The sequence below is a fragment of the Scyliorhinus torazame genome, chromosome 6, assembly GCF_047496885.1.
Source record: "Scyliorhinus torazame isolate Kashiwa2021f chromosome 6, sScyTor2.1, whole genome shotgun sequence".
NCBI lineage: Eukaryota > Metazoa > Chordata > Chondrichthyes > Carcharhiniformes > Scyliorhinidae > Scyliorhinus > Scyliorhinus torazame.
Genome location: NC_092712.1, coordinates 12,570,081 through 12,583,063, shown reverse-complemented (window position 1 = coordinate 12,583,063; position 12,983 = coordinate 12,570,081). Strand labels below are relative to the sequence as shown.

General features: G+C 52.5%; 1 protein-coding gene across 1 annotated transcript in view; it reads right to left on the bottom strand.

Moving 5' to 3' along the window:
• Positions 1-12,983, bottom strand: part of LOC140424673 (tonsoku-like protein) — a 473,953-nt gene that overhangs the window by 410,539 nt on the left and 50,431 nt on the right. The window contains exon 2 of the mRNA XM_072507940.1: positions 11,998-12,113. Within this exon, the coding sequence (XP_072364041.1) occupies positions 11,998-12,043 (46 nt within the window). The 5' untranslated portion in view covers positions 12,044-12,113. The remainder of the gene's footprint in view (positions 1-11,997; positions 12,114-12,983) is intronic.

Below are 12,983 nucleotides of genomic sequence, written 5' to 3'. Positions count from 1 at the left end.
TTTGAACATTTTTTGAAAACCACAAAACAAAAAATAAACCAGGGACCGGCTCCATTTTAACTTGCAGAATCGCCGACATGGTGCCAAAGAGGGAGACCCAGAATCTGACGGGCGTAGGACACGACCAGAATCCTCCCACACTGCTCACACCCATCTTCCACACCCGCAAACAACCTACCCATCCTGGACCTGGAACATAGAACATAGAACATAGAACATAGAACAATACAGCGCAGTACAGGCCCTTCGGCCCACGATGTTGCACCGAAACAAAAGCCATCTAACCTACACTATGCCATTATCATCCATATGCTTATCCAATAAACTTTTAAATGCCCTCAATGTTGGCGAGTTCACTACTGTAGCAGGTAGGGCATTCCACGGCCTCACTACTCTTTGCATAAAGAACCTACCTCTGACCTCTGTCCTATATCTATTACCCCTCAGTTTAAAGTTATGTCCCCTCGTGCCAGCCATATCCATCCGCGGGAGAAGGCTCTCACTGTCCACCCTATCCAACCCCCTGATCATTTTGTATGCCTCTATTAAGTCTCCTCTTAACCTTCTTCTCTCCAACGAAAACAACCTCAAGTCCATCAGCCTTTCCTCATAAGATTTTCCCTCCATACCAGGCAACATCCTGGTAAATCTCCTCTGCACCCGCTCCAAAGCCTCCACGTCCTTCCTATAATGCGGTGACCAGAACTGTACGCAATACTCCAAATGCGGCCGTACCAGAGTTCTGTACAGCTGCAACATGACCTCCCGACTCCGGAACTCAATCCCTCTACCAATAAAGGCCAACACTCCATAGGCCTTCTTCACAACCCTATCAACCTGGGTGGCAACTTTCAGGGATCTATGTACATGGACACCTAGATCCCTCTGCTCATCCACACTTTCAAGAACTTTACCATTAGCCAAATATTCCGCATTCCTGTTATTCCTTCCAAAGTGAATCACCTCACACTTCTCTACATTAAACTCCATTTGCCACCTCTCAGCCCAGCTCTGCAGCTTATCTATATCCCTCTGTAACCTGCTACATCCTTCCACACTATCGACAACACCACCGACTTTAGTATCGTCTGCAAATTTACTCACACACCCTTCTGCGCCTTCCTCTAGGTCATTGATAAAAATGACAAACAGCAACGGCCCCAGAACAGATCCTTGTGGTACTCCACTTGTGACCGTACTCCATTCTGAACATATCCCATCAACCACCACCCTCTGTCTTCTTTCAGCTAGCCATTTTCTGATCCACAATTCTAAATCGCCCTCAATCCCCAGCCTCCGTATTTTTTGCAATAGCCTACCGTGGGGAACCTTATCAAACGCTTTGCTGAAATCCATATACACCACATCAACTGCTCTACCCTCGTCTACCTGTTCAGTCACCTTCTCAAAGAACTCAATAAGGTTTGTGAGGCATGACCTACCCGTCACAAAGCCATGCTGACTATCCCTGATGATATTATTCCTATCTAGATGATTATAAATCTTGTCTCTTATAATCCCCTCCAAGACTTTACCCACTACAGACGTGAGGCTCACCGGTCTATAGTTGCCGGGGTTGTCTCTGCTCCCCTTTTTGAACAAAGGGACCACATTTGCTGTCCTCCAGTCCTCTGGCACTATTCCTGTAGCCAATGATGACATAAAAATCAAAGCCAAAGGTCCAGCAATCTCTTCCCTGGCCTCCCAGAGAATCCTAGGATAAATCCCATCAGGTCCCGGGGACTTATCTATTTTCAGCCTGTCCAGAATTGCCAACACCTCTTCCCTACGTACCTCAATGCCATCTATTCTATTAGCCTGGGGCTCAGCATTCTCCTCCACAACATTATCTTTTTCCTGAGTGAATACTGACGAAAAATATTCATTTAGTATCTCGCCTATCTCTTCAGACTCCACACACAATTTCCCATCCCTGTCCTTGACTGGTCCTACTCTTTCCCTAGTCATTCGCTTATTCCTGACATACCTATAGAAAGCTTTAGGGTTTTCCTTGATCCTTCCTGCCAAATACTTCTCATGTCCCCTCCTTGCTCGTCTTAGCTCTCTCTTTAGATCCTTCCTCGCTACCTTGTAACTATCCATCGCCCCAACTGAAACTTCACACCTCATCTTCACATAGGCCTCCTTCTTCCTCTTAACAAGAGATTCCACTTCCTTGGTAAACCACGATTCCCTCGCTCGACGCCTTCCTCCCTGTCTGACCGGTACATACTTATCAAGAACACGCAGTAGCTGATCCTTGAACAAGCCCCACTTATCCAGTGTGCCCAACACTTGCAGCCTACTTCTCCACCTTATCCCCCCCCAAGTCACGTCTAATGGCATCATAATTGCCCTTCCCCCAGCTATAACTCTTGCCCTGCGGTGTATACTTATCCCTTTCCATCATTAACGTAAACGTCACCGAATTGTGGTCACTGTCCCCAAAGTGCTCTCCTACCTCCAAATCCAACACCTGGCCTGGTTCATTACCCAAAACCAAATCCAACGTGGCCTCGCCTCTTGTTGGCCTGTCAACATATTGTTTCAGGAAACCCTCCTGCACACACTGTACAAAAAACGACCCATCTATTGTACTCGAACTATATCTTTTCCAGTCAATATTTGGAAAGTTAAAGTCTCCCATAATAACTACCCTGTTACTTTCGCTCTTATCCAGAATCATCTTCGCCATCCTTTCCTCTACATCCCTAGAACTATTAGGAGGCCTATAAAAAACTCCCAACAGGGTGACCTCTCCTTTCCTGTTTCTAACTTCAGCCCATACTACCTCGGAAGAAGAGTCCCCATCTAGCATCCTCTCCGCCACCGTAATACTGCTCTTGACTAGCAGCGCCACACCTCCCCCTCTTTTGCCTCCTTCTCTGAGCTTACTAAAACACCTAAACCCCGGAACCTGCAACATCCATTCCTGTCCCTGCTCTATCCATGTCTCCGAAATGGCCACAACATCGAAGTCCCAAGTACCAACCCATGCTGCCAGCTCCCCTACCTTGTTTCGTATACTGCTGGCATTGAAGTAGACACACTTCAAACCACCTACCTGAACACTGGCCCCCTCCTGCGACGTCAAATCTGTGCTCCTGACCTCTATACTCTCATTCTCCCTTACCCTAAAACTACAATCCAGGTTCCCATGCCCCTGCTGCATTAGTTTAAACCCCTCCAAAGAGCACTAACAAATCTCCCCCCCCAGGATATTTGTGCCCCTCAGGTTCAGATGTAGACCATCCTGTCTGTAGAGGTCCCACCTTCCCCAGAAAGAGCCCCAGTTATCCAGAAATCTGAATCCCTCCCGCCTGCACCATCCCTGTAGCCACGTGTTTAAATGCTCTCTCTCCCTATTCCTCATCTCACTATCACGTGGCACGGGCAACAACCCAGAGATAACAACTCTGTTTGTTCTCGTTCTGAGCTTCCATCCTAGCTCCCTGAAAGCCTGCCTGACATCCTTATCCCCTTTCCTACCTATGTCGTTAGTGCCAATGTGGACCACGACTTGGGGCTGCTCCCCCTCCCCCTAAGGACCCGGAAAACACGATCCGAGACATCACGTACCCTTGCACCTGGGAGGCAACATACCAAACGTGAGTCTCTCACGCTCCCACAAAATCTCCTATCTGTGCCCCTGACTATAGAGTCCCCAATTACTAATGCTCTGCTCCTCTCCCCCCTTCCCTTCTGAGCAACAGGGACAGACTCCGTGCCAGAGGCCCGTAACCCATGGCTTACCCCTGGTAAGTCGTCGTCCCCACAAGTATCCAAAGCGGTATACTTGTTTCTCAGGGGAACGACCGCAGGGGAGCCCTGCACTGACTGCTTTTTCCCAGTCCCTCTGACAGTTACCCACCTATCTCCAATCTTTGGTGTAACTAATTCCCTGAAGCTGCTATCTATGACCCCTTCTGCATCCCGAATGATCCAAAGTTCTTCCAACTCCAGCTCCAGTTCCCTAACTCGGTCTTGGAGGAGCTGGAGATGGCAGCACTTCCTGCAGGTAAAATCAGCAGGGACACTAACTGCATCCCTCACCTCAAACATCCTGCAGGAGGAACATTGCACTCCCTTCCCTGCCATTCCTCTAACTTTCTACCAAGATCTGGCTAGCAACTAAATTAAATTTTTTATAAAAAATAATAATAATATAATAAAATATGGTACTTACCTCAGACCAATGGGTTTTATTATTAGGTTAGAGGAGGAGGGCGGGTGGGAGACACTACACGTGTAGTGTCTCGGGTTTCCTCTCCACCAGAATTTATTGGTGAGGGTCTTCCCAGACGTCCGCGGGTCGACTTCCTGTTCCCGCCTAAAATACTAATTTTTAAAAAAAATTCTCAGCTCCTGCTGAAATTGACTAACCAGCCAGCTCCACTCCCGCCGAAATCGACTGGCCTGCCCCTGCAAAGACAAGTGCTTTTAAAGGTTGACTTACCTCCCAGCAACCTCCTTCCGCACTGCTCCCGCTGAAACTGACTCACCAGCTGATTCTCCCGCCGAAATCGACTGGCCTGCCCCTGCAAAGACAAGTGCTTTTAAAGGTTGACTTACCTCCCAGCAACCTCCTTCCGCAATGCTTCCGCTGAAACTGACTCACCAGCTGTTCCCACACCGAAATCGACTGGCCTGCCCCTGCAAAGACAAGTGCTTTCAAAGGACAGACTTACCTCCCAGCAACCACTTCTGCACTGCTCCCGCTGAAACTGACTCACCAGCTGTTCTCACGCCGAAATCGACTGGCCTGCCCCTGCAAAGACAAGTGCTTTTAAAGGTTGACTCACCTCCCAGCAGCCACTTCCGCACTGCTCCCGCTGAAACTGACTCACCAGCTGTTCTCACGCCGAAATCGACGTGGTAAGGAGCGTCCTGCGCACCACCTTCAACTGTATTAGCCCAAATATAATCCACTGCAATTCACGTACCACCACAACCGTCCCACAGCAGACGCCATCTCCCTGGCCCGACACTCATCCCTGGATCTTCTCGACAAGGACTCCGACATCAGACTCCTATTCATTGACTACAGCTCCGCCTTCAACACCATAATCCCAGCCAAGCTCATATCAAAGCTCCAAAACCTAGGACTTGGCTCCCCACTCTGCAACTGGATCCTCGATTTTCTGACCAACAGACCACAATCAGTAAGAATGAACAACAACACCTCCTCCACAATAGTCCTCAATACCGGGGCCCCGCAAGGCTGCGTACTTAGCCCCCTACTCTACTCCCTGTACACACACGACAGCGTGGCAAAACTTGCTTCTAACTCTATCTACAAGTTTGCTGACGATATGACCATAGTGGGCCAGATCTCGAATAACGATGAGTCCGAATACAGGAGGGAGATAGAGAACCTAGTGGAGTGGTGTAGCGACAACAATCTCTCCCTCAATGCCAGCAAAACTAAAGAGCTGGTCATTGACTTCAGGAAGCAAAGTACTGTACACACCCCTGTCAGCATCAACGGGGCCGAGGTGGAGATGGTTAGCAGTTTCAAATTCCTAGGGGTGCACATCTCCAAAAATCTGTCCTGGTCCACCCACGTCGACGCTACCACCAAGAAAGCACAACAGCGCCTATACTTCCTCAGGAAACTAAGGAAATTCGGCATGTCCACATTGACTCTTGCCAACTTTTACAGATGCACCATGGAAAGCATCCTATCAGGCTGCATCACAGCCTGGTATGGCAACTGCTCGGCCCAGGACCGCAAGAAACTTCAGAGAGTCGTGAACACCGCCCAGTCCATCACACAAACCTGCCTCCCATCCATTGACTCCATCTACACCTCCCGCTGCCTGGGGAAAGCGGGCAGTATAATCAAAGATCCCTCCCACCCGGCTTACTCACTCTTCCAACTTCTTCCATCGGGCAGGAGATACAGAAGTCTGAGAACACGCACGAATAGACTCAAAAACAGCTTCTTCCCCACTGTCACCAGACTCCTAAATGACCCTCATATGGACTGAACTGATCTCTTCACACATCTCACTACTGAACAGTACTACACTCTGTACGCTTCACCCGATGTCCATGTCTATGTATTTACATTGTGTATTTACATTGTGCATTTACGTATGTCCTGTTTTTTCATGTATGGAGCGATCTGTCTGGACTTTCTGCAGAACAATACCTTTCACTGTACCTCGGTCCACAGGACAATTAACCCCAATCTACATCTAATCTAAGTCTTGCGCACGACAAAGTGGCGGTCACCCTTCGCAGGGCCTCAGCCCACACCCCCTCCTCCAATTCCGCCTCCAACTCCTCCTCCCATTTGGCCTTAATCCCCTCGAAGGATGCATCGTCCTCCTCGAAGATCCTCCCATAAATTCCCGACGAACTCCCCTCGTCCGTCCCCATGAGCAGCAGAATCGCTTCCAGCGGTGAAGCTGGCATGGCCACCGGAGAAGGTGGGAGGGCCTTCCTCGCAAAGTCTCGAACCTGCAGATACCTCCCCTGACAGCGAGACTCGACCATCTGTTGACAGCAACTCCAAACTCACAAACTGCCCAGAAACAAATCCCTCATTCCTTCCACCCGCTGATCCTCGCTTGCCTCCCGAACCACCTGCGCCTGATACAAAATTATCTCTGCTCCCACAACACCGAAGGAGTGACCGCCCCATTTTTATTGAACCCTATGTCTTCACACTGAATCCCAGGTCCGCCAACAGCCCCAAACTCTACAGCGGCCATTGGCCTGACCTCTCCCAAACCACATCCACCAGGAGAGGAGCATGGGCCGAGATAACAATCGCGGAATATTCCGCCGTCCTCACCCTCGGCAACAGCCACCCCCACCCGCGCCCCATCATAAAGGAATTAATTTGCGAGTAGACCTTTTGCACCAGTGAAAAGTTGGAGAATTCCCTGCCCCACCGGGTGCAAAACCCGCTCCCCCCTCTCTCTCGTAAACTCCGTCAGCACCTTCACTGCCCTGACAGTGCAGCACTCCCTCAGTACTGACCCTCTGACAGTGCGGCTCTCCCTCAGTACTGACCCTCTGACAGTGCAGCACTCCCTCAATACTAACCCTCTGACAGTGCAGCACACCCTCAGTACTGATACTCTGACAGTGCAGCACTCCCTCAGTACTGACCCTCTGACAGTGCAGCACTCCCTCAATACTAACCCTCTGACAGTGCAGCACACCCTCAGTACTGATACTCTGACAGTGCAGCACTCCCTCAGTACTGACCCTCTGACAGTGCAGCACTCCCTCAGTACTGATCCTCTGACAGTGCGGCACTCCCTCAGTACTGACCCTCTGACGGTGCGTCACTCCCTCAGTACTGACCCTCTGACAGTGCAGCACTCCCTCAGTACTGACCCTCTGACAGTGCGGCACTCCCTCAGTACTGACCCTCTGACAGTGCAGCACTCCCTCAGTACTGACCCTCTGACAGTGCAGCATTCCCTCAGTACTGACCCTCTGGCAGTGCAGCACTCCCTCAGTACTGATCCTCTGACAGTGCAGCACTCCCTTAGTACTGACACTCTGACAGTGCAGCACTCCCTCAGTACTGAACCTCTGACAGTGCAGCACTCCCTCAGTACTGACCCTCTAACAGTGCAGCACTCCCTCAGTACTGACCCTCTGACAGTGCAGCACTCCCTCAGTACTGACTCTCTGACAGTGCGGCACTCCCTCAGCACCGACCCTCTGACAGTGCAGCACTCCCTCAGTACTGACCCTCTGACAGTGCGGCACTCCCTCAGTACTGAATCTCTGACAGTGCAGCACTCCCTCAGTACTGACCCTCTTACAGTGCAGCACTCCCTCAGTACTGACCCTCTGACAGTGCAGCACTCCCTCAGTACTGACCCTCTGACAGTGCAGCACTCCCTCAGTACTAACCCTCTGACAGTGCGAGGCTCCCTCAGTACTGACCCTCTGACAGTACAGCACTCCCTCAGTACTGACCCTCTGGCAGTGCGGCACTCCCTCAGTACTGACCCTCTGACAGTGCGGCACTCCCTCAGTACTGACCCTCTGACAGTGCCGCACTCCCTCAGTACTGACCCTCTGACAGTGCAGCACTCCCTCAGTACGGACCCTCTGACAGTGCGGCACTCCCTCAGTACTGACCCTCTGACAGTGCGGCACTACCTCAGTACTGACCCTCTGACAGTGCCGCACTCCCTCAGTACTGACCCTCTCACAGTGCAGCACTCCCTCAGTACGGACCCTCTGACAGTGCGGCACTCCCTCAGTACTGACCCTCTGACAGTGCGGCACTCCCTCAGTACTGACCCTCTGACAGTGCAGCACTCCCTCAGTACTGACCCTCTTACAGTGCAGCACTCCCTCAGTACTGACCCTCTGACAGTGCAGCACTCCCTCAGTACTGACGCTCTGACAGTGCAGCACTCCCTCAGTACTAACCCTCTGATAGTGCGAGGCTCCCTCAGTACTGACCCTCTGACAGTACAGCACTCCCTCAGTACTGACCCTCTGGCAGTGCGGCACTCCCTCAGTACTGACCCTCTGACAGTGCGGCACTCCCTCAGTACTGACCCTCTGACAGTGCAGCACTCCCTCAGTACTGACCCTCTGAATGTGCAGCACTTCCTCAGTACTGACCCTCTGACTGTGCAGCACTCCCTCAGTACGGACCCTCTGACAGTGCGGCACTCCCTCAGTACTGACCCTCTGACAGTGCCGCACTCCCTCAGTACTGACCCTCTGACAGTGCAGCACTCCCTCAGTACGGACACTCTGACAGTGCGGCACTCCCTCAGTACTGACCCTCTGACAGTGCGGCACTCCCTCAGCACTGACCCTCTGACAGTGCCGCACTCCCTCAGTACTGACCCTCTGACAGTGCAGCACTCCCTCAGTACGGACCCTCTGACAGTGCGGCACTCCCTCAGTACTGACCCTCTGACAGTGCGGCACTCCCTCAGTACTGACCCTCTGACAGTGCAGCACTCCCTCAGTACTGACCCTCTTACAGTGCAGCACTCCTTCAGTACTGACCCTCTGACAGTGCAGCACTCCCTCAGTACTGACCCTCTGACAGTGCAGCACTCCCTCAGTACTAACCCTCTGACAGTGCGAGGCTCCCTCAGTACTGACCCTCTGACAGTACAGCACTCCCTCAGTACTGACCCTCTGGCAGTGCGGCACTCCCTCAGTACTGACCCTCTGACAGTGCGGCACTCCCTCAGTACTGACCCTCTGACAGTGCAGCACTCCCTCAGTACTGACCCTCTGAATGTGCAGCACTTCCTCAGTACTGACCCTCTGACTGTGCAGCACTCCCTCAGTACGGACCCTCTGACAGTGCGGCACTCCCTCAGTACTGACCCTCTGACAGTTCGGCACTCCCTCAGTACTGACCCTCTGACAGTGCCGCACTCCCTCAGTACTGACCCTCTGACAGTGCAGCACTCCCTCAGTACGGACCCTCTGACAGTGCGGCACTCCCTCAGTACGGACCCTCTGTCAGCACAGCACTCCCTCAGTACTGACCCTCTGACAGTGCGGCACTCCCTCAGTACTGAACCTCTGACAGTGCAGCACTCCCTCAGTACTGACCCTCTGACAGTGCAGCACTCCCTCAGGACTGACCTTCTGACAGTGCAGCGCTCACTCAGTACTGACCCTCTGACAGTGCGGCACTCCCTCAGTACTGACCCTCTGACAGTGCAGCACTCCCTCAGTACTGACCCTCTGACAGTGCAGTGCTCCCTCAGTACTGACCCTTTGACAGTGCAGCACTCCCTCAGTACTGCCCCTCCGACAGTGCAGCACTCCCTCTGTACTGACCATCTGACAGTGCAGCACTCCCTCAGTACTGACCCTCTGACAGTGCGGCACTCCCTCAGTACTGACCCTCTGACAGTGCAGCACTCCCTCAATACTGACCCTCTGACAGTGTAGCACTCCCTCAGTACTGACCCTCTGACAGTGCAGCACTCCCTCAGTACTGACCCTCTGACAGTGCAGCGCTCCCTCAGTACTGACCCTCTGACAGTGCGGCACTCCCTCAGTACTGACCCTCTGACAGTGCGGCACTCCCTCAGTACTGACCCTCTGACAGTGCAGCGCTCCCTCAGTACTGGCCCTCTGACAGTGCAGCACTCCCTCAGTACTGACACTCTGACAGTGCAGCACTCCCTCAGTACTGACCCTCTGACAGTGCAGCACTCCCTCAGTACTGACCCTCTGACAGTGCAGCACTCCCTCAGTACTGACCCTCTGACAGTGCGGCACTCCCTCAGTACTGACCCTCTGACAGTGCAGCACTCCCTCAGTACTGACCCTCTGACAGTGCAGCGCTCCCTCAGCACTGACCCTCTGACTGTGCGGCACTCCCTCAGTACAGACCCTCTGACAGTGCTGCACTCCCTCAGTACTGACCCTTTGACAGTGCAGCGCTCCCTCAGTACTGACCCTCTGACTGTGCGGCACTCCCTCAGTACAGACCCTCTGACAGTACTGCACTCCCTCAGTACTGACCCTCTGACAGTGCAGCACTCCCTCAGTACTGACCCTCTGACAGTGCAGCACTCCCTCAGTACTGACCCTCTGACAGGGCAGCACTCCCTCAGTACTGACCCTCTGACAGTGCGGCGCTCCCTCAGTACTGACCCTCTGACAGTGCAGCACTCCCTCAGTACTGACCCTCTGACAGCGCAGCACTCCCTCAGTACTGACCCTCTGACAGTGCAGCACTCCCTCAGTACTGACCCTCTGACAGCGCAGCACTCCCTCAGTACTGACCCTCTGACAGTGCAGCACTCCCTCAGTACTGACCCTCTGACAGTGCAGCACTCCCTCAGTACTGACCCTCTGACAGTGCAGCACTCCCTCAGTACTGACCCTCTGACAGTGCAGCACTCCCTCAGTACTGACCCTCTGACAGTGCAGCACTCCCTCAGTACTGACCCTCTGACAGTGCAGCGCTCCCTCAGCACTGACCCTCTGACTGTGCGGCACTCCCTCAGTACAGACCCTCTGACAGTGCTGCACTCCCTCAGTACTGACCCTCTGACAGTGCAGCGCTCCCTCAGTACTGACCCTCTGACTGTGCGGCACTCCCTCAGTACAGACCCTCTGACAGTGCTGCACTCCCTCAGTACTGACCCTCTGACAGTGCAGCACTCCCTCAGTACTGCCCCTCTGACAGTGCAGCACTCCCTCAGTACTGACCCTCTGACAGCGCAGCACTCCCTCAGTACTGACCCTCTGACAGTGCAGCACTCCCTCAGTACTGACCCTCTGACAGCGCAGCACTCCCTCAGTACTGACCCTCTGACAGCGCAGCACTCCCTCAGTACTGACCCTCTGACAGCGCAGCACTCCCTCAGTACTGACCCTCTGACAGCGCAGCACTCCCTCAGTACTGACCCTCTGACAGTGCAGCACTCCCTCAGTACTGACCCTCTGACAGTGCAGCACTCCCTCAGTACTGACCCTCTGACAGTGCAGCACTCCCTCAGTACTGACCCTCTGACAGTGCAGCACTCCCTCAGTACTGACCCTCTGACAGTGCAGCACTCCCTCAGTACTGACCCTCTGACAGTGCAGCACTCCCTCAGTACTGACCCTCTGACAGTGCAGCACTCCCTCAGTACTGACCCTCTGACAGTGCAGCACTCCCTCAGTACTGACCCTCTGACAGTGCAGCACTCCCTCAGTACTGACCTTCTGACAGTGCTGCACTCCCTCAGTACTGACCCTCTGACAGTGCAGCACTCCCTCAGTACTGACCCTCTGACAGTGCGGCACTCCCTCAGTACTGACCCTCTGACAGTGCAGCACTCCCTCAGTACTGACCTTCTGACAGTGCTGCACTCCCTCAGTACTGACCCTCTGACAGTGCAGCACTCCCTCAGTACTGACCCTCTGACAGTGCAGCACTTCCTCAGTACTACCGGCCTGAATGTCACCCTGAAGTCTCTGAGGTAGGAAGTGATACCATTTGGAGGTGATTTTACGACACATCCCCACACAATGCACACTGACCGTTCTTGCTGAGCGACTTTCCATGCTGATGATAAACTTCAGCCATTCTCTTTGTCCTGTTTCTATTCCGACCTCTCCGTTTCTATTCCGACCTCTCCGTTTCCATTCCTCCTGCCCTGTGAATATTCAAATAAGAGGAAAGATGAAATCCCCCGCAATGTGAGAATGCCCAGACTGCAGAGACTACACATATCTCTGATCAGACCACAACGTATACACCAGAATTGACTTCTTTGTGGTGGGGAAAACGGTGCTTGCGGGGATAGACAACGTGGAATACTCCCCAATTGTGATATCAGACCACGCTCCACACTACATGGGACAATCAGCTTTTATTTCCAAACTTGATTTACATAAAGGTTACTGGCAGGTACCTTTATCCGAAAGGGCGAAGGAGATTTCAGCTTTTGTGACTCCAGATGGTATAGACCAATTCAAAGTTATGCCATTTGGAATGAAAAACGCCCCAGTCACATTTCAACGGTTAACTAACAAAGTTGTTTCAGGATTACCCAATTGTGCTGTGGACCTCGACGATGTGGTCATTTTCAGCCAGACATGGACAGAACATTTAAAACATCTGATGGAGTTATTCGATCGACTTCAGGAGGCGGGTTTGGTGATAAACCTAGCCAAAAGTGAATTTGGAAAAGCCCAAGTCACTTTCCTTGGCCATACAATCGGACAGGGTCGAATGGTCCCACTGTGAAAATGTGAAAACAACAGTTATTGGGGAGTTTCTGATACCCTCGACACGACGGGAAATAACGCGATTTTGTGGCATGAGTGGATTTGATCGAACATTTGTGGAAAATGTTTGTCGCGTGGTTGCTCCACTGGTTGACTTGCTGAAGGAACATCGAAATTTTCAGTGGACAGCGGACTTTCAACGGGCATTGGACTGCCTGAACGCTGTGATAACCAATGCTCCTGTTTGGAGAATTACAAGGGACTCTGAAGAGAACTGCCGAGCGGTAGAGAAATGG